At 40.3% G+C, this 25,543-nt stretch overlaps 1 protein-coding gene across 1 annotated transcript in view; it reads right to left on the reverse strand.

Moving 5' to 3' along the window:
* LOC124619839 (protein phosphatase 1 regulatory subunit 42-like) overlaps nucleotides 1-25,543 on the reverse strand; it is a 102,423-nt gene that overhangs the window by 47,343 nt on the left and 29,537 nt on the right. Inside the window, exon 4 of the mRNA XM_047146447.1 lies at nucleotides 10,221-10,455. Coding sequence (XP_047002403.1) covers nucleotides 10,221-10,455 — 235 coding nt within the window. The remainder of the gene's footprint in view (nucleotides 1-10,220; nucleotides 10,456-25,543) is intronic.

Below are 25,543 nucleotides of genomic sequence, written 5' to 3' on the forward strand. Positions count from 1 at the left end.
ATTACACCAGAGGCTGCGAGCAACTGTCAAACATGCCGTGTTATGGATGCAGCTTGTTGCTGAATCAGAAGACCACACTGAACTCATTTTAACTTGTGATCACATCCTAATTAATGTGCCAGAACTACTGTTATCATGTGTTTGATTGTTCCTCCCCTTTTCCTGCAACCACACCACATTCTAACTGCTTAAAATGCCATATTTTCACCTGGTGACAGAAAGTGAAACCATTATTTTTTCAGCATACTCCACAAGTGTACTGGTTAATGAACACACCTATGATGTTTCAACATCCTGCAATATATACAACCCACACTGCAGCACTTGGAATGCCACCAATGTAATTACAACCACCCAGTATTTCTGTCTTCATCAGACACAGGTTGTGTTATTTCCACGGATTACTTTGGAGCAGCATGCCCTCTTCGTTTTCCACTGCTGAAGCAACTGCAGATGTCCTGTGACATATACAACCCATAACGCCGCATTCGAACCACAACCAGTTTAATTATAACCGCCTGGTATTTCTGTCTTCCTCAGATGACTATGTGTGTCGTTTTTGTTGATTCTATAGATCTTATAATTAAATTTTCCCTGAGACATTCAGATTCCAACATTATCATAGATCTTTTGATTCTTTTTGAACAGCACATCTTTGTTTACCACTACTAAAACAGCTCCAGATGTTGCCACAGGTACTCATAAGCCCGCAGATTCTTGATGTGATTCATTAATGAAATTTATAGTCCAGGAAACTGTTTCAGAAGTAGAGCTTTTCTCCTGATACAGCCAATGAAAGATGTAATGATGTGGGCATAAAAGCATCCCTTCCCCAGACATGCCACTAGCCATAATGGCTCACTTTTAAATTGCTGCCCCACAAAACTGAGTTGCACCGGCTTGAGCTTCCTTGTGGCACAATCAGTCTTCTTCTTCTTCTTGCATTATGGCCTCTGTAGGACCACGGGTAGCCCCTTTATGGACTGCATTTTCCTCTTCTTCTCCCAGAACCTCTTCATTCTTTCTCTTCTTCTCTCCCACTCTTCTTCCGAGATCTTCAGTTTCCGTTTCTCCTGGCGGCTCCACTGGTGACATTCTAATCTTTTCCTGTATTCTTCTCTGTCATTGATCTCCAGCATATTTGTCGGTATATATTTGTTCCTCCAATTTTCCTTTCCTTTGACCTTGATCCCCAATTCCAACCAGTCATTCCAAAGTTCAACAACCCACTTGGTTCCTGTCTTTCCCCTTGTCCTCCCTGTTGTTTCCCACACTCTCTTCGTCATTCTGTCCATACTCATCCTAACTACATGCCCAGCAAACCTTGCCCTTTTGAGTCTGATTTCCCCGGATATTGTTCTCACGTTCTGGTACAATTCTTCCCTAGGTCTTCGCATTCACCTCTCTCCACCTCTTTTGGGACCTAGTATTTTTCTCAGTATTTTTCTCTCTTCTTTCTCTAGTTGTTCTGCCCTATTTCTTCCTAGTGTCATTGTCTCAGCAGCATATAATACTGCATTCCTCACTGTTGCCTTGTAGTGGCTTATCTTTTCCTCTGTGGATATATTCTTTTTATTGTATATCTCTCTCGTCATGCAGAAGGCTGACCTCATTTTCTTTATCCTCTCTGTTATTCCCTCCTTGGTCCTGTTCCTTCCTGTTATAAATTCTCCCAGGTATTTAAATGTGTCCACCATTTGCACAGTGCCTTCCAGTGTTTCCCAGTCTGCAGTGGTGTTTAATGTCTTTCTCTTGTTACAGGCAATCCTCAGTCCCACCTTTCTGGCTACCTTACTTAAGTTGTCGAGTTGTGTCTTTGCGTCTTCTTCCATCTCACTTACTACTGCTATGTCATCTGCAAAGGCTAGGCAGTCCACTTGAGCCCTGTTGTCCTTTTTGTCCCCCACATGGGTCTTTGGTATTCCTATTTCCTCGTTTATTGCTCTCCACTGCCTGATCACTTCGTCCAGTGCTACACTGAACAACAATCATGGTAATCCACAATCAATCACTTCAAGGTATGCACCTGACAGCTGCTTGAGAAGAAGAAAACTAGTTTGAAAGTCTCAAATTGGCAAAGCAATTAAGAATGATTTCAGCCTCTGTTCTCATTTACATTGCCAACACAACACTGATTATAATTCATTATCGCTATTTGATATCAGTGAGACAGCAGAAGTTTTATTCAAAGTTGCTATATTCCTTTCTAATTTCATTTGGTTGGAATAAGCACATTTAGTATTAAACAGTAGAGTGACAGTTTACTGTTAATACACTGTACAGATTAAGTTTATTATGTGCTTGTCTTCTGTTAATGTATACCTTAGCTCTTCGCACATCCCTGAAGGTAATCTTTCTTGATGGTATGTAAGGAACATGATGAGTAGGTGAATACTACTTCTCAAGGGCAAGGAACTCAAATTTAGCAGTTTTAGTCTGAACTCTTTCAGTTTATCCAACTAAACAATTATGCTGCCCCGCCCAAAATTTGTAAAGTAAGCTCAAAAATGTAGGAGGAAAGAGTATTGTCACTACAGAAGGAACTTGGGGAGCACAACATGAACTCAGAACAAAACGTCAATCCATGGAATAATGGTCAAACTACTACCCACAGGGGATGGAAAAAAATAAACACACTGCCATCATCACAGAAAATTATGGCATAATTGTTCTGAAATGCAAATGATATTATACATTTAAATTTTCTGGAACAGGATACAGAGAGTAATGTAGTTAACACTGAAATATTCAAATCTTTGAAAAGTCATTTAGAAGAATTTGAAGAGACAAACTGAATGTGTTGTTTCAAGGTTAGATCACTCACTTCATGCAGCACAGTGGATGAGCTACACCACACAGTTTTACATGCCTATCACAGAAGTACATTCAGTTATTTCATGACTGTATCTTCTAAAGTGACAGCACTTTGTTGATGGCAACAATCTCTGCATTTCACTTTTTTAACTACATAATGCTTAATGAGGCATTACTTTTCAGTTAGCTCCCATACTGTATAACTAGAGATCTTTTAATACTGACAAATAATAGAAATCAAATTAAAATGTTCTAAAGTATAACAACTATAACATTCTCAAGTAAAAACAACATTCTACATTTACATCAACACATATACTCTGCAAGCCATTGTACAGAGCACGGTAAAGCGTACACCATACAAATATTATTAGTTTTCTTTCCTGTTCCCCTAGCATATTGCATGTGTTCATTGTAACCAGCAAATAGTTTATTCTCTCTTCTACAGTACTGTACATTCCCCAACTGAGCTCTACAATAACAATCAATAACAATTGGCCTCTGAAGATTCTTACATTACATCATCTACTTGCATTTTTCTTTTACCCCTTTGTATTCTGCAACATTCATTTTCCATACATCTGATATTACTCACATTAATGGGAGGCTTGCACTAACGTTTTTAAAATTGCAAATACTATAATCTATCAAATTTAATTAATTACAGCTATGTACAGCTCACTGACCAGATAATAATTGAAGAGGTCAACAAAAGAAAGTGTTATCCAAAGAGTGTGTATTTCGAAGTACTGCAAGTTTGATTAAAGAAAAAGATGGGGGCATAAAACCAATAAGACAAAGTACTTTTTAAAGTAGACAGTTCTTTCTAGTGGTGCAAAGGAAACTAGTTGTTTCCAGAAAGTGGTGCATTCAAAAATACAATATATTATGTGGTCAGCCTAATCCTTACTAAACTGAGGATTAGAAATTTCTTTCACTGACCTCTTCAATTCTCACTTGATACTTCCTGACTCAAGTCCTATGAGCAAGCTGCAGTCAAGCTCACAGTTTTAATCTGCGAGAACATTTCAGCTCAGTGTAAATGCAGCTGCAGAGTAAAAATTTATTCTGGAAACAATCCCCTAGGCTGTAACTAAGTAAATTCTCTGCAATATCCTTTCTTCCAGGAATGCTAGTTCTGCAAAATATGCAGGAGAACTTCCATAAACTTTGGAAGGTAACAGAGAGGTATTTGAGGAAATAGGGGCTGGTCAGGAGTCATGCTTGGATAGCTCAATCAGTTGTGCACCTGCCTAAAGAGCTTAAGATCCCAGGTTCAAGTCACATTCCAAAATACAGTTTTAATAAACCAAGAAGTTTCATTGGTGCAAATTCCATGACAGAGTGAAAATTCATGTTGTAAATAATCCCCTACGCAGTGGTTGATTCAGTTCTCCACAATATCCTTTATTCCAGAAGTGCCAGTCCTGTAAGGTATGGAGGAGAATTTCTGGGAAGTTTGGAAGGTAGAAATGAGATACTAACAGATGTAAAGCTGTGAGGGTGGGTCATGACTCATACTTGATTAGTTCAGTCACTGGAGCATTTGCCCATGAAAGGCATAGGTCCTACATTCGAGTCAATTTGACACACAGTTTCAACCAGTTAAGAAATCAGTGCTCACTCTGCCATAGAGTGAAAATTGTGGCAATGCATAACTGTAGCAAAAGCCTTCCTAAGAGACATTGAAGAACACAGCATCAACCTGAGAGCTGGTATCTACTACTTTCTCGGTCTCAAGCATGAACAGAGCAAGCTGGGTTTCACACAAGTGTTGTTTATGGAACTCATTTATTTCTACAGGAGAGATTTTTGGTCTTCAAATTGTCATAATATGTGAGCATAAAATAAGTTGCAAAATTCTACAACATACTGACATCAGATACAGCCTACAGTTTTGCGCATCTGTTCTTTGGCCCGTCTTGGAAATGGGAATGACCCGCACTTTTTTCCAATCATTAGGAACACTTCTCTATTCCAGTAGCGTACAACATGCTAGTGCTAGAAGAGGAGAAAGATCTTCTGCATAGTCTAAGTAGAATCATATTGATATCGTCTCAGGCCCAGTGGAGCGATTTTAGTTGCCGTTCTACCCAATGGTCACTTATTTTTATATTTGTCATTCTGATATTTGTGCAATGATTTCAAGGAGTAACCACAGTGCCAACTTCCTCTGTGAAACAGTTTTGGAAAAATAAGTTTAATATGTTGGCCATTTCTGTGTCATCCTTTGTTTTGTTGCCATTATGGCCAAAGAGAGTCTGCAGATATGTCTACAAGCCATTTACCATTAGTTAACTACGCACTAAAACAGCTAGTTTATGGTTTTTTTCTTTCAAATAATTAAAGAGCATTATTAATATGATTAACTGAGAAACATGTTTTTATTAAGTTTGTCTTGATCATACTAAATGTGAAGACACAGTTGATCAGTTTCGACTCCTTCACAGCTATTATCATAACTCCTAAAAAAAAATATACAGAAATATAATAACTACTGTTAAATATAACATTGAAAAGTGCACAAACATGAAAAATAATGCATCCATGTGACCTGTTACAAGTTACTGTGCCACTGGCATGTAATACAAACAGCCATTTCTCCTTTTATGTCATGCTTGTAGGAATGAGTATAACTCTGTCAGCAGAAGGTGCAGAAGCGGGATCTGCAGTTTGTATTACATTACTGGACATACACACTATGAATCAACAGAAATCACAGAAGCAGTTCATATTATGTGACTGAGATACACTGAAGTGCCAAAGAAACTGGTATAGGCATGCATTTTAAAGTACAGGGATATGTAAACAGGCAGAATATGGCACTGTGGAGTGCAGTTGTTAAAGATCCTGTTCTGAATGCAGACAGGATCAACAACAAAAGGGCGGAACTCGCCATGCTCATGAAGCATAAGGCTATCCTTATTGCACTACTGAGTGAAACTAAGCTCAAACCCCACAACCACCTAAACTTCACTGGCTATTGCGTCTATCACACCGACCGACCAGATGGCTCCGGTTTTGGTGGAACAGCTATCATCATACACAAAGACATTGAACACACAAACATAGTGCTTCCTGAACTTGAAAAACTAGAGGCAACCACTGTCAGGGTCATGTTCAACGGAGCCTACACTACACTGGTGTCAGTATACAATAGCCCTAAGAACATCAAGACACATGACATCAGCACTTTACTCAACATATCACCATGAGTAATTGTCGCTGGAGATCTTAACGCAAAACACCCTGACTGGAACTCATACACACGAAACTCCAATGGAAAGAAACTATATGAACACGCAGATCCTGGGCCTGATCTCAATGAAGAACCACCTCAGGAGACAGCAGCGGACCAGATGCCAGCACTTCAAACAGCACATGAACAGGCTACAGGGAATAATCTTGGGCAAAATCCAAACATTTAAAATGCAACAGTGGAACCAGAAACTCGAAGGGGTTGACACATCCAACCTGGTGTGTGACAGTTGGCCCGTCACTTCACCAGGGAGAAACTGTATACACTCATGCTACAAGGGCCAGATGGACCAACATATTCTGTGGAAGAAAAATCAGAAATGATGGTCCTCACACTTGCAGCATCATTCACTCCAAACCTGAATTCCTCAGACCCAGCATTCACACTTGCGACTGACCAGATAGTTATAAGCTTCTTGGCCCAACCATCGCACAGCGACATCCGACAGGCTAGCACATCTGGAGTCAAATGGGCCATCATGCATATCACAGCTAGGAAGGCCCCTGGTCATGATGGCATTCGAAACCGTGTCCTCCAGGAGTTCACAGATAAAGCAGTAGAATACCTCACACACATCATGAATGCCATACTTAAACACCAACACTTCCCCACCTTTTGGAAGACAGCCGAGGTCCTGATGTTCAGGAAGCTGGGAAAGACCACTCCCTCCCACAAAATTACCAACACATCAGTCTGATGACCATGCTCAGCAAGATTGTTGGGAAGGTAATACTAAAATGACTCACTAGACACTGCATTACAAATGACACTCTGAAGCTGGAGCAGTTTGGCTTCAGGAATCACCACTCGACAACACAACAACTCCTCCACCTCGTTGAATACATAATACGCGGATACAACACAAACAAAGCAACTGGGGCAGTGTTCTTGGACATCGAAAAGGCCTTCGACCATCTGTGGCATAATGGCCTCATACGCAAACTCAGTGATGCAGGGTTCCCCCGACGGGCTCATATGTCTCATACACTCATATCTCACCGACAGGAGTTTCAACATCGACGTGCAGGGCAAGCAATCAACACGACATGGTATGCATGCTGGAGTACCACAGGGAAGCATCCAACGGCCAATATTGTTTAACCTCTACATTAATGACCTTCCAGCTACATGCAACATGGTGGTGGCAATCTACAAGGATGACACTGCCATCCTTGTGCAAGATTGGAAACCATCGAACATTAACTCACCACTACAGACTGCATTCAGAGCGGCAGTGCCTTGGTTGGTGAAATGGCATGTTAGAGCAAATGTCGACAAGTTCGAAGCTGTTCTGTTCACTAGGAGACTGAAACTACTGCGTAAACATCAACCCTGCAACCAAACAACACTACATGCATGCCCAATACGTTTCTGTGAGAAGGTGAAATACCTTAGTGTCTGGCTGGACCACAAACTACTCTGGGGGGACCACATTCAACACATGACCAACAAAGCAAACATGAGGCTCAAACAACTCTATCCTATGCTTAATAGGCATAGCACACTGAATAGGAGGGTGTCCAGGTCCATGTACACCACACTTATTAGAATTTTGATGACGTACACTGCTCCCGTCTGGGGATATGCTGCGTCCACATTCCTGCGCCATCTGCAGCTCATAAAGAACAAAGTACTCAGAATCATAAGCAATGCACCATGTTACACACGAACTGTGGATCTACACAGGGAACATTGGCTAGATACCCTCTTGCAGGTATTCCAAAAACTCTCCACACGACTGTACAGAAACACGACACACTCACGTAACACATTTATTCTTTCTATGGGGAACTATGACCACAACCATAGATGGAAACATAATAGACCAAAGACACTGTTAGCAAGGAATTAAACATCTATGGTCCATAGCATGCTAACACAACAGTACTGGTGAGCCCTTACAAAACAGCTACTACTGGCAACCCCAGATGCTCGACCCGCCGAAAAACAGGCAATAGCAGGGAAGCCATACTGTACACAACACGCAAACCAGCCACACACACCCCCTACACTGTGAGCCGAGCTATGGCCGATCGCCCACTAATGTATGATGACTTCAAACTGTTATAGGGACGCAGCTGCTGCAGCAGGCCCTACAACGAGCACCCGCAACGAAAAAGGTAGCAATGCACGATAGCTCACACCAAGATAACCACACCTTGCATGCACTGTCACAGCTAGCAAGCCGCTACTGCCCTTACTACCCATCCTACTGACGCAGAGGTTTGACACTTTTTTTCCTCTGGCATTACAAACCGCTACCCTTTTATTGCCTTTGTCCACTTTCTGTCTCCTGATGGACCATGTCAATGAGTAATCCTTCCCAGATGCATGGACAACATCACAGCCCACATCCTGTGACTCCTGATTTAAAAACTAACATGTTATACGGAGGTGACAGTAGAACTTTTGGTTTGGTCACCACGTCGGTGTGGGCGTGGAGGGGGCCCGTCCGATATGGTGCAGTTGTTAGATCAGTTACTGCTGCTAAAATGGCAGGTTATCAAGTTTTAAGTGAGTTTGTACATGGTGTTATAGTCAGCATATGATGGGACACAGCATTTCCGAGGTAGTGATGAAGTGAGGATTTTCCCGTGCGACCATTTCACGAGTGTACTGTGAATATCAGGAAGGCGGTAAAATACCAAATCTCCAACATCACTGCAGCTGGAAAAATGTCCTGCAACAACATACTGTGGATATCAGGAATCCGGTAAAACACCAAATCTCCAACATTGCTGTGGCCGGAAAAAGATCCTGCAAGAACGAGGCCAATGACGAGTGAAGAGAATCGTTCAACGTGACAAAAGTGCAACCCTTCCACAAAATTCCTACAGATTTCAATGCTGGGCCATCAATTAGTGTCAGTGTGTGGACCATTCAATGAAACATCATTGATATGTGCTTTCAGAGCCAAAGGCCCAATTGTGTACCCTTGATGACTGCACGACACAAAGTTTTACACGTTGCTTGGGCCTGTCAGCACCAACATTGGCCTGTTGATGACTGGAAACATGTTGCCTGGTCAGACAAGTCCATTTCAAATTGTATCAAGCAGATGGACATGTATGGGTATGGAGACAACCTCATGAATCTATGGATCCTGCATGTCAGCAGGGAACTATTCAAGCTGGTGGAGGCTCTGTAATGGTGTGTGGCATGTGCAGTTGGAGTGATATGGGACCCTGATACATCTAGATATGACTGTCAGGTGGCACATACGTAAGCATCTTGTCTGATCTCCTGCATTCATTCATGTCCATTGTGTATTCCGATGGACTTGGGCAACTCTAGCAGGCAATGTGACACCTCACCTGTCCAGAATTGCTACAGATTGGCTACAGGAACATTCTTCTGAGTTTAAACTCTTCTGCTGGTCATCAAGCTCCCCAGACATGAACGTTATTGAGCATATATGGGATGCCCTGCAACATGTTCAGACGAGATCTCCACCCCCTCGTACTCCTACAGCTTTACGGATAGTCCTGCAGGATTCATGGTATCAATTCCCTCCAACACTACTTCACACATTAGTCGAGTGCATGCCATGTCATGTCGTGGCACTTCTGCATGCTCAAGGGGGCACTACACGATATTGGGGAGGTGTATTAGTTTCTTTCGCTCTTTAGCATATATACACCATTGCTCAATAAACGGTATGGATTTGGAAGTAGCCGTTCACATTATACAACTGAGATGTACACATCATGGCTCTGATATGTTACAGTGTAATGTTTTTTTTTCATATTTAAGGACTTTTCAATTTCATATTTAATCTTTTTCTATCTACTGCATTTTTTTAGAGTTTTGCTGATTTTTTAGCAAACAAAAGCAGTCAGCTTTGTCATTATGTTTAACTTACTCAAGACAATCTTAATAAAAATATATTCAAATAAATCAGTTCTCCAAGTGACACTGTAACTTTCATGTAACAAAGAAAAGTTTTTATTTTGGTACTGATGAAACAACAGTGTCAGTCCTTTGCAGTTAATCATGTCTATTTGATCATATGACAGCATGAATTGTGGAAAATAATTTCATCAGTATGTAGGATTTCGTTATTTACATATCAGATACTGGAACACACACACACACACACACACACACACACACACACAAGAAAAAGTTATGTCAATGCAATACTTACCAATCCTATTGGCAGCTGCAATTATATTCTCACGATAGTGGTGGCATTTGCAAACAGGGTTACCCTGTAGCTCAAGTGAAGAAAGAATATACCACCCACTTACAACATTTGTGATGTCACCCACGTCCAACAACCTGTTATCCTTTGCTGAAAGAAATGTCAACTTACGAAGAGGAGCCAAGTCCAGTAAGGAATGTAAACCATTGCCAGAGACATTCAGCACTTTCAGAGTTGACTAGAAAACAAAAAGAATATTAAATTGAAATCATCCTATTTCAAAATGAACAGTAACTGATGGGGAAAAAAAAGAAAAACATGTTTCTTCTCACAGCAGTTCTTTCTGTCGTGTCATCTACTCAAAGAATGTTAATAACTGTCAAAGGCAACTCTTCCTATCTGGCGATTTTTATAGTATGAATTCTATATTACAGCATGTGAAACTCACCCTGATTCATATTTGTCTCCTGTGGCACCTTCTATAATTTTTTTGTACCTTACTTTAAAAGACATGCTATAAACAACTTGCCTCCTTAGCAGTTAGTTTATCTTCATATTTGATCTTCAGTGTTGTATAACATGAAAAGGTTCTGAATATCTCAATCAGTTTATCTAAAGAATCTTTTTGTGTTTGTCCTTGCTACATTGCATCAATGTTGGCAGCATTTCTTACATGTAGTGAAATTTCCACTTCTGAAATATCTCCTTCTTCATCTCAATTTTGATACTGATTTCACTTTTTCAAACTTATTTTTCTATTACCTGGAGTTTTAGGTGCTATAATCCCAGAATTCATTCAATTATTATTCTGCCAAAAGTGACTGCAAAGAAAAAACAACATATCTTCCACTTGCTGATAAATATTTGATGCTTTTGTTTCCCAGGGATCCTTCTGGACATAGAGTGCTTTGTTACAAGTATATCTACATCTACGTTCATATTCTGTAAATCACTGCGAAGAGCATGGTAATGGATACATCCCCGTTCTGCAACATATTATGGTTTCTCCCCATTCCATTTGCTAATAGAATGAGGGAAGAATGATTGTCTAAATGCCTCTGTGCACATTGTAAATAGACTAATTTGTTTTTGTGGTTTCCATGGAAGCGTGTGTCCTTAGAAATTCTGAATCCAGTCACTTTTTTTTTATATACATCCCATATGATCGTACTGTTGTTCATAAGGCTGGTATTACACTATCATATTTCTTTGTCAAAGTTGATGTTAAATAATTATGTCAAAGAAATTTGATGGTGTAATAGGGAACTTTGTCAAATCTTGTCTGTCATCAAATAAATATGATCAAATCTAGAGCCTCACTGTAGATTTGTTCATAAAAGTCGCCTGTCTTCTGTTCACTGCAATGTGAAATGTTACCACTTGGAGTGCTAGCATCAATGCAGTATTCTGTCACCAGTAGTGTGTTTATAAACATGGCTGCGATGTTTAATTCACGTGTGCCGTCAACTGCAATATTAATAGAAAGGTATGAAGATGATGAGGTGCTTTAAAATGTGAGGCACGCTGAGTACAAAAAAGGATTAAGAAGACTGGAAAGCTAAAAAAAAAAAAAAAAGCAGAGGTCATTATTTTTTGTACTCAGGATCTCAGGATGTCTCACATTGTAAAGCACCTCATCAGCTTCATATGTTTCTATTAATTTTAAAGTTGTGGGACAGAAAATGTAATTATTACTTTGATCTACAATAAAAATAGTTCTTAATGCACATAAAGTGTATGGAACATTTATTTACTTTCAGATATTGGTCCTTTAGTGCTTTATAAATTGCTTTCACACATTTCAGGTATTAGTTTAGTTAATGTGCACTGTGGTATTCAAGTGCTGTACTGTAAGCTAGAGTAACTCTCTCCTGTAGCAAGAAATCAGAGTGTTACTGTGAGCCTGTCTTCTGCAGATATAGCAGTTCTTAAGTGAGTATTGTGCTTTGTGATATGGCAAGACACTTCACTGAGCAAATACCGAAATGTATGCTCGTCCATTCTTAAGTAATTTACGTACATCTTGACGTCCTTCACTAGAAGCTCATGTAACAAATTTTGTTGAATGCTTTTATCGTATTGTCATAAAACCCACAGTTTCACCCAGGTAGATTTCTTTTTTTTCCCCCGCTTTTCCTCCAAATGCACACACAGTTCAATTGTGGTACATGCAACTGCTGTGCATAATAACAAGTTGTTGTCAGCCATATTGAACTTTGACAAAAAATATGATGACAGTGTAATACCCCTTTTTAGTGCCACATCAAATTTCTTTGTCAAACATATTTGACCAATATTTCATCATTTCTTTGATCAAATCTTTGTCAAATAAATATGATAGTGTAACACCAGCTGGCAAGGAAAAGTCCACAGTGATGGGATCAACTTTTTGAAACCATCTACTCACTGATGTAGGTTTAAGTCCCAGGTATCACACCAAAATTTTGTGTAATGTTCTACAGCATTAACAAAGGACTGTTTTACAAAGTGGTTGCATAGGTTTATGGTTAAGGTAGAGTCCTCAATTTGAAAGGTTATGGGTTTGAGTCTTGGCAGGTGCTTTGAAATTTTTTCTTATATCTTTTTAACTAAACAACTTATGTTTATTTTTATTAGTTAATTGTTTTTTAGATACATTTCTTTTATTTCTATTCCTGTGTCACACCATTTTAACTATTGTATTAACTTTTTCAACTGCTCTCATATTTTATTCATATCCTTCTTTTACCTCTTGGAATCTTTGTACGTGTGAATTTTTTTGTTTATTTATCTGTCATAGTATTTAAATATCTTAAAATGCCAATGTAGTAGTTAAAGAGCAAAAGATGGCATACTATATTTATATTGACTGTATGGCATCAAAAATGTATTTTTTGTTACAAGATGGACATTTTTTGGATGGTAATCATCACACAAACATTTAAAACATAAATTCTTATTGCATTATGGACAATAGAATGTAGATGAAGATTTAAATGAATGAAGGGATTGTAAGTAAAATGAAATTCAAGCAAAATGAGGAATAGAAATAATGAATGCATTAACATGGACAAAAATGTAGGATGATAAAATGACAGAAATTAAATCAAAGTTAATACATAAAAACAATTACATTTAGAGCAATTAATCAAATAAAAATAAAGATCAAAGTCATTTTGACAAAAATTTAAGAATAAAAAATTTCACAGCACCTGATATGGCTGGAACCTACAGCTCTTTCTATGTGAGGACTCTACCTTAACCATTACACTGCACAACTAATTTGAGAAAAAGTCCTTTGTTAAAGCTGTAGGGCATCATATGAAATTCTGAAATTTTTTTGCCAATTACTCACGAATGAGAGCCCATCAGTTTGAATGGCTGCATGGTGTGGTACTTGGGATCTTAACCTACATCACTGTATAAATGGGTTCCAAAAGGCGATCCCACCACTGGGAATCTCTGCTTGTGGGTAAAATGCTTTTTGGAAGTCTAGAAATACTGCATCTATCTGAGTGCCTTGATCCATGGCTTTCAGGATGCCAAGTGAGAAAAGCGTAAGTTGGGTTTCACATCTCTCAGTTTTTGGGATACATGTAAGTTAGCATGAGGCTGTGCAACACATCACATTTGTGCTAAGAATATATTCTAACATTTTACAACAGATGGATGTAAATTGATATTGGACAGAAGTTTTGTGGATCACCTCTGCTACCCTTCTTGTAAACAGGTGTAACTGCTACACTAAAACAGTGCCCTGACAAGGAGCTTGTCATGATGTGATGATCTAAGATTTCAGACAGGAGTAAAAAAAACTCGAACTTTACTGAATTACTCAATACATTGTGCTAGCATATATTTACCTTTGTGTTTATGCTTACTTATTTATTGTTCATTATCTAATAATATTTGGAATTACTGAATGACCTGTAAATAAGATGTCAATTATACAGTTCCATTTGCAAAATTATGATGATTTGGACTTCCACTTAAATGTAATTACATTCTGTTAAAGCCATAAATTCGAACCCAGGAAGATAATTCACCCATGTAATACAACCATTATACAAAATAAGCAAAATTATCAAACAGAAAGTTCTGGAAAAACAATGCATAATGTCATGACCAGTTACTGAGACTGTAAATAGTTCAGTGGATCATAATCTTTAAGGTGGTTTATAAGGTAGTTAGTTAAACCAAATAATGTAACTTAAGCATTGAAAACTTCTGTAACCGGTAGTAATATAAATAATTAAGTATGTCAGTAGCAATTTGCATACATCAAAAACAACTATTCAATATCAATACTTTATGAAATTTTGTATAAAGAATAAACTGTACAAGAAGACAGACAGTGTCAGATATTATCTTAAATACTGTAAAACTTACACCACACTTAAGTTTTTGTGTGAAGAAGTAATTTTTCATCATAACTGTACGAAAATGTTAAAACTAATAAAGAATTTTATCATCATGGATAGTTGCTTTATTATGCTGGGCCTGTGTCAAGCCAAAGCAGTTGGTTGTTGTTGTAGAAAATAGTGATTAGTTGTTTGGGAGCTGTTGTTGAGTTGTAAGAAGTTGTGGCTTGTCTGGTATGAATAAATGAAGAAAATGATCGGGCTATGTACACTCCTGGAAATTGAAATAAGAACACCGTGAATTCATTGTCCCAGGAAGGGGAAACTTTATTGACACATTCCTGGGGTCAGATACATCACATGATCACACTGACAGAACCACAGGCACATAGACACAGGCAACAGAGCATGCACAATGTCGGCACTAGTACAGTGTATATCCACCTTTCGCAGCAATGCAGGCTGCTATTCTCCCATGGAGACGATCGTAGAGATGCTGGATGTAGTCCTGTGGAACGGCTTGCCATGCCATTTCCACCTGGCGCCTCAGTTGGACCAGCGTTCGTGCTGGACGTGCAGACCGCGTGAGACGACGCTTCATCCAGTCCCAAACATGCTCAATGGGGGACAGATCCGGAGATCTTGCTGGCCAGGGTAGTTAACTTACACCTTCTAGAGCACGTTGGGTGGCACGGGATACATGCGGACGTGCATTGTCCTGTTGGAACAGCAAGTTCCCTTGCCGGTCTAGGAATGGTAGAACGATGGGTTCGATGACGGTTTGGATGTACCGTGCACTATTCAGTGTCCCCTCGACGATCACCAGTGGTGTACGGCCAGTGTAGGAGATCGCTCCCCACACCATGATGCCGGGTGTTGGCCCTGTGTGCCTCGGTCGTATGCAGTCCTGATTGTGGCGCTCACCTGCACGGCGCCAAACACGCATACGACCATCATTGGCACCAAGGCAGAAGCGACTCTCATCGCTGAAGACGACACGTCTCCATTCGTCCCTCCATTCACGCCTGTCGCGACACCACTGGAGGCGGGCTGCACGATGTTGGGGCGTGAGCGGAAGACGGCCTAACGGTGTGCGGGACCGTAGCCCAGCTTCATGGAGACGGTTGCGAATGGTCCTCGCCGATACCCCAGGAGCAACAGTGTCCCTAATTTGCTGGGAAGTGGCGGTGCGGTCCCCTACGGCACTGCGTAGGATCCTACGGTCTTGGCGTGCGTCCGTGCGTCGCTGCGGTCCGGTCCCAGGTCGACGGGCACGTGCACCTTCCGCCGACCACTGGCGACAACATCGATGTACTGTGGAGACCTCACGCCCCACGTGTTGAGCAATTCGGCGGTACGTCCATCCGGCCTCCCGCATGCCCACTATACGCCCTCGCTCAAAGTCCGTCAACTGCACATACGGTTCACGTCCACACTGTCGCGGCATGCTACCAGTGTTAAAGACTGTGATGGAGCTCCGTATACCACGGCAAACTGGCTGACACTGACGGCGGCGGTGCACAAATGCTGCGCAGCTAGCGCCATTCGACGGCCAACACCGCGGTTCCTGGTGTGTCCGCTGTGCCGTGCGTGTGATCATTGCTTGTACAGCCCTCTCGCAGTGTCCGGAGCAAGTATGGTGGGTCTGACACACCGGTGTCAATGTGTTCTTTTTTCCATTTCCAGGAGTGTATGTGTAAATCATTTTTTGTAAACAACAGGAGACCATGTAAGTGAAATTTGTAGAGCAACCTCAAGTGGATGTTGTCTGTACTGACAGTCAGAAAGGGAAAAAGTTTTTGAAGATGAATATTTTATTCATGTGCCACATTCCAGGTAACATACTGATAGGTGTGATGCCATGGAATGTCAGAAGCAATGAGGAGACAGTTCTGAATTATGAGACCCGTATCATAACAGAAATTAGCCACAGCAATTTGACATAGTAAACTGTACAGCATATGAGTGCTGGATGAGAAATGTATTTTACTATGTTTTAGATTGGTCAATATTTAAGAAGCCCAAGATTTCAACAACACTGAAATAGGCAAATAGCCACGTTGGTATCACTTTGTGACTAGAAGAAGTAGCACTGTTACTGAGGAAACATCTTTAATCACCATCACCAAATGAATTCCTAGTAGTGATTTATAGGAGATGGACAGTATTTTGTCAGTGGAGTTTAAGGGAAAAATGAGTATCATTAACACTAATAGGTTGAGAAACCACTACATTTGTTATAGCAAAAGAAGAGCCATGACAGCTGAGAATGGTGTGGTCAGTTTTCAAGTGTGCACCGAAAAAAGACTGCTGGTGATATCAACATCACTTATAGAGCTGCAGCTCCATTGAGAGACTCCCACAGAAGAGTAAACAAAATAATGTTATGTGATTGGTTGTGCCAGACATGCTAGGTAGCTGTACCAAACCCATTTTAACTGTCAGGACTTGTCTTTCACTGTCCAGATTATACCTCAAGTACCTGTACCATACCAAGAATACAAGATATTGATTGCTATGGACATCAACAACAGCATACAGTCCACACAATCAGCAGCACTTCCTCATTAACAAGCACAAAAGTGGTTGCAAGCATACTCCAGCGACATAGCACTGCCAACTGCCAATATGTACGGTCCACAGTTTACTATACTGACAGAAAATTTAAAAAAAAAACTCAGCACCCTCAAGGGCAAGGTCACTTTATTGAATTGATCACTGTAGGATTATATGATGACAAATTCAGGCCAAATGAAGCACATGTACCAGTAAAGGGTGCCCAAACAAGCACACTGATACACAGTGCACCCCTTCTTGTGGCAACGGAGACATGTATTCTCACATGCAACCACTCAAAAAGGTGTCAAATGGAATCCAGACTGTCCCAAGCATCTTGTGTCTTTTGCTGCAATTCAGCGATGGCTCTTGCCAGTTCTACAAAAGGAGTTAAGTTCCTACTTCACCGTGTGTCATCTAGTGAACACAGTGAAGTTCCTTCTTCACTATGTCTCATAAGTTTCTAACTGGTGAGAGATCTGGTGATTTTACAGGTCAGGACAGTCATTCTACTGTGTCACAGAGCCGTACGTGGATGTGCACTGTCCTGCTAAAAAAGAACATCACCTTCCTGTCAAAGAAATGGCAGTAGCATGGGGATAACAGCCTGTGTAATGTAGCAGGCAATGGTTACTGTACCCTGCAGAAAAACAAATGTGACCATGAGTTGTAATTAATGCTCCGCCATTGCACGAATTCCGGAATGGGATGTGTGTAATGTGGGCAAGTGCATTCTGGAATAGGCAGCTCATCAAGTACGTGCCATAAATGTTTCACCCATCATTCACACTCAGGCAGAACCTACTCTCATCACTGAATACAAGAGACTGCCTTTCCACTCTACAGTCAACTCTTCCACAACAGCAAAGTAGCCACACTTGGAGTTGTCATGATGTCAGTGGTAGCTGGGGCAGGAGCATCACGATCTTAATCCTGGTGCAAGCAAATGACTCCCAATAATACCTAACAACACAGCAGGTGCAACCTGTGCCCAGATTTTGTTCCTGTATGATATTTGGTTGGCTACCACTGCTTGACAATGCATCAATCTCGATCTGCGTCCATATTATGCATATGTCCAGAACCTAGTCTACAGGTGTGGGAGTGTTCCACAGATCACTGCTGAAAGCAGTGCCTAGCATGTGTAGCAATTTTCTGATTCGTCCATCCAGCTTCCTGCAAACCTGCAATATGATCCTGTTCAAATGGCCAAAACTGTTCAACAGGAGTACGTGCTCATCAGTGGGGCATCATTGTACCTTACAATGAATGCTGCAAACTATATTCACCTCTAACTCAGCACAGATACTGCCTGCAGAGTCAATACACAGGCAGGCCTCCTGAACACCATCTGATATCAGATGAGTGTGATGAATCATTAATGCTACAACCCATCAGTATGCACATATCATAGCCTGAAGCCACTGAATACAGTCCTTGAGGCTGGAGCATTTATTTTCTGGCAATGTATATTTACTTGGCACTATTTTTAAAGCCACCACCATTACCCTGAGTTTTGTCACTCATCACATGACTCCTGATAGAACTGTTTTTTGTATGTTAATACTGTACATCACCTTTACTCCACCAAGCAAAAGTTTGGTTTTTTCCCCCGTCGCATGACCACACTTCCCTCTCTCTCTCTCTCTCTCTCTCTCTCTCTCTCTCTCTTCTCCATCTTCCTCTCTCACAATGGGCCCTTTCCTTCACTTACGCTCTTGCGTTTGCTGTCTAGAACTTCAAACTGGCATGCACAAATCTTGTACATGCAGTCTCCAAAGGAAAATTCTAAAGTCTGCTTTTATACATAAATAAATGTGTGTATTGCACTGATTTTTCACTTAGCTGATTCTGTACACACTTCCACACAGCAGATGCATGTGACTATGGCTTGAAGTCCATTCTTTCTCACAATGTTGATGGAGTTGAGCATCCAAATGCACTTGTTTCCAAGATGTTAACAGGCACAGTGAAATCAGTCAGGCTGAAAAGGAAGCCTTAGCTACCATTTTTGCACCGAACAAATTTCACCACTACATGTATGGACAGCAATTTATCCTGTTAACAAATCATAAGCCTCTTTTAGCACTGTTCAGCCCACATACTAATATTCCAACCACACCTGCCTTATGCCTACAGAGATAAGCACTGTTCCTCTTGGGGTATGGGATCCATTATCTGCCCACAGTGCAACATTTCAGTGCAGACGGCCCATTGCATCTCCCACTGGGATAAGACCACGAGTTTGATGTGGCTCCTGAAATCTGCTTTTGTACCGATGCAGAAGCAAAGCTAGCAATGGCCAGATTACCAACTGACTAGAGGAGGAGGAGATTAGGGTTTAACGTCCCATCAGCAACGAGGTCATTAGAGATGGAGCACATGCTCAGATGGGGAAGGAAATCGGCTGTGCCCTTTCAAAGGAACCATCCCGGCATTTCCCTGAAACGATTTAGGGAAATCACGGAAAATCGAAATCATGATGGCCGGAGATGGGTTTGAACCATCATCCTCCCGAATGCAAGTCCAGTGTGCTAACCACTGCGCCACCTTGCTCAGTCACAGACTAGAGAGATACTACGAGGGTCACTCCAAAAGAAATGCACACTATTTTTGTAAAAATACAGTTTTCATTCTGCATGCGTGGAAGTTTTACAGTGTGGAGATACATCGTTACCGCTTGTTTTCAAACTTAGTTCAACCTGTTCCCACGAGTGGCGCCAACACAGCATGTCTTCAAGATGTCTACTACACTTGATGTTCGTCAGAAGCAATTTGCTGTCATAGAATTCCTGTGGTATGAAGACGAGACAGTGGGAAACATCCACAAGTGGTTGAAAAAGGTGTATGGAGATGCTGCTGTCGATCGCAGTACAAGTTAGTCGGTGGGCAAGCAGGTTGCGTGATGAAAGCGGGCACTGCAATATTGAGGATTGTCCTTGCAGCAGCAGGCCTCATACTGCCCACACTCCAGACAATGTGCAGAGAGTTAACGAATTGGTGACTGCTGACACACACATCACAGTGAACGAATTGGCACACTACGTTGGGATAGCGGAAGGAAATGTTTGCAGAATACTGAAAGTGTTGGCGTTAAAAAAGGTTTGTGCCAGATGGGTTCCCAGGATGTTGACAGTGGCTCACAAAGAAACAAGAAAAACGGTATGCAGCGAACTTTTGGAACAGTACGAGAATGGTGCAGATGAATTTCTTGGAAGAATTGTGACAGGTGATGAAACATGGCTCCATCATTTTTCACCAGAGATGAAGAAGCAATCAATGGAGTGGCATCATGCTTGTGCACACTGCCAAATAGTGGCTCCAACAGGTCGATCCAGAGTTTTACCATGCGAGTATACAGGCACTGGTTCCAAGATGGCATAAGGCAGTTGAGAGGGAAGGAAATTATCTGGAGAAATGAAAATATTGCTCCTAAAGGATGTATCTACACACTGTAAAACTTTCAAACATGTAGAATAAAAGATGGATTTCAAAACAAAAAAAACAAAAAAACAAAAAAAAAGTGCATTTCTTCTGGAGTGACCTCGTATAATATTTTTGGCATGTTTCAAGTGGTCTAACCCAAAGTAGAAGGGAATTCTTATACAAACTGTGTAATGATATTCATACTCTATAAGCACCATTCAATGGTTGTCTTCCTGCTGGAGAAAGAATGCATGTTTCAAGGGACAACACTCAATCTTGATGCACTTCATATCATCTCAATGGCTGGAAAAAGTTGTCATGGCAATAGGGTTGATTTCAATGCCCAGAACATATTATCCCTCACTTCTAATTTTTGTTCCTCACATTGTGCACTAACAGTGTGGTAATGGTTTGCACAAAGAATGCAAAATGTTTTGCCGTGTTTTCTTTCATTTCCCTGAATTCCCATGTGTCTTTGCACTATGCAAAATGATACCTCCTTCCTCTGTTTTTGTAAACAAGTACAGCACTCTCGAATGTTATGGATTTCCTGTTGTATGGGGTAAAAGTGCTGACTAGCCTGAAGAGCAGTCGGGGAATAGAAACACGTGAAGTATTTCTTGGAGCGCTGCTGTACCACCTGTTTCAGTCTCCTCAAGGTCAAAGACAGCTCAGCAACATATGCCATAAATTCATTTGCTTGCTAATTCTTGGCGGTAGATTCACTCAAGACAACTGGCTAGCCCCTATTTAAAACTTAAGTGTATATGAAAAAAGAAACAGAAGTTTAAGCTTTAAGATCCCATTAGTGACACAGTCATTAGAAATGGAGCACATACTCCGATTAGAAAAGAATGGAGACAAAAATAATCCATGTTACATTTTCATAGGAACCGTCCCAACATTTATGATAAGCAATTTAGGGAAATTATGTAAAACCTGAATCTGGATGGCTGGATGAAGTTTGAACAATCATATTCCTGAATTTCAGTCCACTATCTTAGACAATGTGGCGCTTCACTTGGTATATATACACTGACATAACTGCAGTCAACACTTAAAATCTGGATGAAAAAAGACCTAAAAATTTATTTTGGAAAATTTTTATTCGTGCACTCTAGTGAATGTGATACAATTCTTGGCTCCTCAGCAACCAAGGTGGTGTTAAGTCCCATTTTCACTTATGAGTACGAATTTCATCTGCAATTGATGCCACTAGGTGACTGGTCACACAGAGCACTGATGGGCTCATTGCTCATACACACTATCTGATGGAAAGTATCTGGAGCCCTATTGATGTACACTAAATGGGGTGTGTCCATCCTTCACCTTTACAATGGTTTGGGTCTGGGGACACTTTGAATGGGGAGTCTGAATTTCTGTGGAGGAACAGCAGTCTATTCTTTCTCAAGAGCTGAAATCGAGAAAGACAGTGATGTTGGACACTGCGGTCTGGCGAAAAGTTGATGTTTTAACTCATCCCAAAGCTTCTCAATTGGGCTCAGGTCAGAACTTGGGTAATCGATGGGACATTAAACACTAATTGTCCTTCCTCCTTTTTCAAGTACAATAAAAGGATCATACCCTAACCATGAAAAACACCCCTATATCATAACACCATCTCCTCCATACTTCACTGTTGGCACTACACTTAACACCAGGTAACTTTCTCCAGGCATTCGTTGAGAGCCAACCCTTCCATTGGATTGTCACAGATTGCAGTGTCACTTGTCATTCCAAATTACTCATTTCCAGTCATCCACTGTCTTGTGTCATCACTCTTTACACCACTTCAAGTGTCATTAGCACTTGCTCAACAACAGAAATGTGTCACTTATGAAGAGCTTCTCGATCATCATACCCACTTTTTCTAACTCCTTATGCACAGTCATTGCGCTAGCTGAACTAATGGTAGTACTTCAGAACTCATAAATGATTATTTCTGTTAATTTCATGCAATTCTTTTACAACCACTCTCCTTGTCCATCATTAGGTGACGTCTGCTTGGTCTTGATGTAGCTTTGGTTGTTCACCGGCACATCACTGACTGTTGACTTGGGCACTTTTAGAAGGGTTGAAATGTCCCTGTTTGATTTGTTATTCAAGTAACGTGTTATGATTAGTCCACATTCAAAGTCACTGAGCTCTCCTGACCAATTCGCTCTTCCTTTACTTTTCTCTACTTAAAATACAATACTCCTTGCCTCCTTTATATATATGTGGGTCTGCCTCACAGCATCTAGTGGTAAATTCCACATTACAAAAGGTGTCTGGATACTTTTAATCAGATAGAATTTGACTCACAAAAGGTCAATTCATGAAAGGGTAAGCACAGTATAGAAGATTGGTGACAGGATAAGTGAAATGATGCTTTATGCTTGGCATAGCATAATAAGATCAGCTTGATGGCAGCACAAAAGTTAGGAGGATTAGTCATAAAACTCTGCCTGCTGGCCTGATCCCCTCATGGTAAGAAGTGTTAATAATGAATAGATACAAGTGCTGATCTGAATCATATACAGAGAATCCATAATCAAGCTGGAGTTGCACAAAGCTTTGAACGCTATAGATACATAAAACTGCAACCAGTCACTTTTTTTAATAGTTATTTATTATTCCATGACCAGTTTTCAAACCTTTTCAGTTTCATCTTCAGATGGGTTTTTGGAAGTTACACCACTACCACTAGCATAATGCTGGGTGCTGACTCTGTGACAAAGAGATGGAACATGCTTTAATGTATCACCATGAGCATTGTTTACCTGTCGATATGGATGCAAAATTTTAGTTTTGTACTTACCGTGACAGTGCGGGCAGCTTTTTCCTATTAGTATCCATCTGTCTGCTTCGATCTTGATGGCCAGTTGGTACATCACTTCGCGCTCTTTTTCACAATCTGTATACATTTACACTGTGATAGCAAAACTTTTCCTGCATCCAGCATGTTCTGTACAACTGTTGTTTGTTACAAAGTTCTTGACATATAGATTTGACATAGGGCTACTTTGCTCAGAGATGTGTTTGTTTTTGTTTGCATGTATTACAATTAATATATGGAAAAATACTTTAATTAGTTTGGTATAACATGAGAGCTTAAAATACAATTAATTAATTAATTCAAGAACAAACTTCAAGTGATCTGATGACTTAACTTTAAACCGAGAATGCGCTCATTGTTAGAGCAGACAAATGTGGGACAGCTGTTGTCATATATGAATCAGATTATATTAACAAAACTTATGAATTCTTCAGAAATAATAACACAAAATAAATAGTATATGACCCTACTCCCAAATTCCAAGATAAAATTAGAAAGTTACTTAAAAACTGCCCTTCTTGACACCAACAGAAGCAAAGAATTGCACAGTGACAAACCCATCAGCACCAAAATTTACATCACAACCTAAGGTCCATAAACCAGAATGTCCGATACATTGCACTGTGAAGTCCATCAATAGTTAGGTATAATGTCACCAGGAAACTTAATGACATTACCCGCAAGTCATATGTATTTGAAAATAACTTCTCCATGAGAAACAGTTATGAGCTCATCAGTAGCATAATAGAAATCCCCATCCAAGCTACAGCTTGATTTGCATCTCTTGACATAGTCAACTTATATGCAAACATATCTGTCAGGAAACAATCAGCATACTAGGAAATAACTTACTCAAACATGGAACAATGGGTACAGCTGAAATCTATGATCTCGTAGAGGTCCTGGAGCTTACATTAGCACACAACTACTTCCTGTTCAACAAGTTTTACATTCAGGAAGATGGACTGGCAATGGGTAGCAGTCTTGCAGGCTTGCTAGCTGACATACATATTAACACTCTTAAAAACAACTTTTTTAGATCGAAAACCCAAATGAAAGATAAACTGCTTTATTACAAATGCTATGTTGATGACACTCTCATTCTGTTCAATGGAACAACAACAGAAATAGAAAATCTACCCAAAGAACTTAATAAATTACACCACATAATTCAGTTCACTGTGGATCATGAACCACCATAAGGCATTAACTGCCTTAATTCAACTATCTCAAATAAAAATCAAAAGCATAAATTTCAAATTTACAGGAAGCCAACAACCACCATTACCATAAATAACTCATCTTGCCATCCAGACCAACATAAAAAAGCATTCTTCAGAACAATGGTTAATCACCGACTTAGAATCCCAATGGACACATGTGGAAGACAAAAAGAAATGGAAATTATAAAATCAACTGCCTCCAACATGAGTACAATCTTTGTATAATAGATTAACTAATCCATACAACAAAATTAAATCAACCAACTGCTCAACAACCACCCACAAACAAGAAGACACATTTATAAGCCTGCCTTTCCTAGGGAAGATTTCTCACCAAATTTCCAATCTCTTCAAGACATACAAAAAAAAATAAGCTTCTTCACCTACTACAAAATACAAAATAAAATCATGCACAGCATCAAAACCACTATACAACAGAGATTTAAAGTACACATTGAAGCACTCTGTCTTTACAACCTGAACACATCCAGCTTTGCCTCAACATCTTGCCCAACACAATCATCTTGCAAACAACATAGAACAAAACCTCCAAATACTCCATTTTTCCAAGAAAGGCATGATACTTGACCTTCTTGAAGAAACTGAAATCTTTATCAATACACATATAGCAGCTGACAACTTACTCAATGACCAAACTGAACTAAGAAAAATTTTTCCTTCAGAACATCAAATACTTACTAGTTCAAAACAAGTAATCAATCAACCATCCCTATACTGCCTCAAAACCCCATCCCCTAAGCCCTCACTCCTCCCCCCCCCCCCTCCCCCCAACACCCTTATCCTTCTCTTTACATCCTAACTACACTGGTGCCAATGTAAGGCAACTCAAGATATGGACCTCCAGTTAAAACTAATGGATAAGAAGACAGAGAGTGTACAATCCACAAAGTTTTTGGGCATGCACATTGATCAAAACTTAAGCTGGAAAGACCATCTCAAGTA

The sequence above is a fragment of the Schistocerca americana genome, chromosome 6, assembly GCF_021461395.2.
Source record: "Schistocerca americana isolate TAMUIC-IGC-003095 chromosome 6, iqSchAmer2.1, whole genome shotgun sequence".
Lineage (NCBI taxonomy): Eukaryota > Metazoa > Arthropoda > Insecta > Orthoptera > Acrididae > Schistocerca > Schistocerca americana.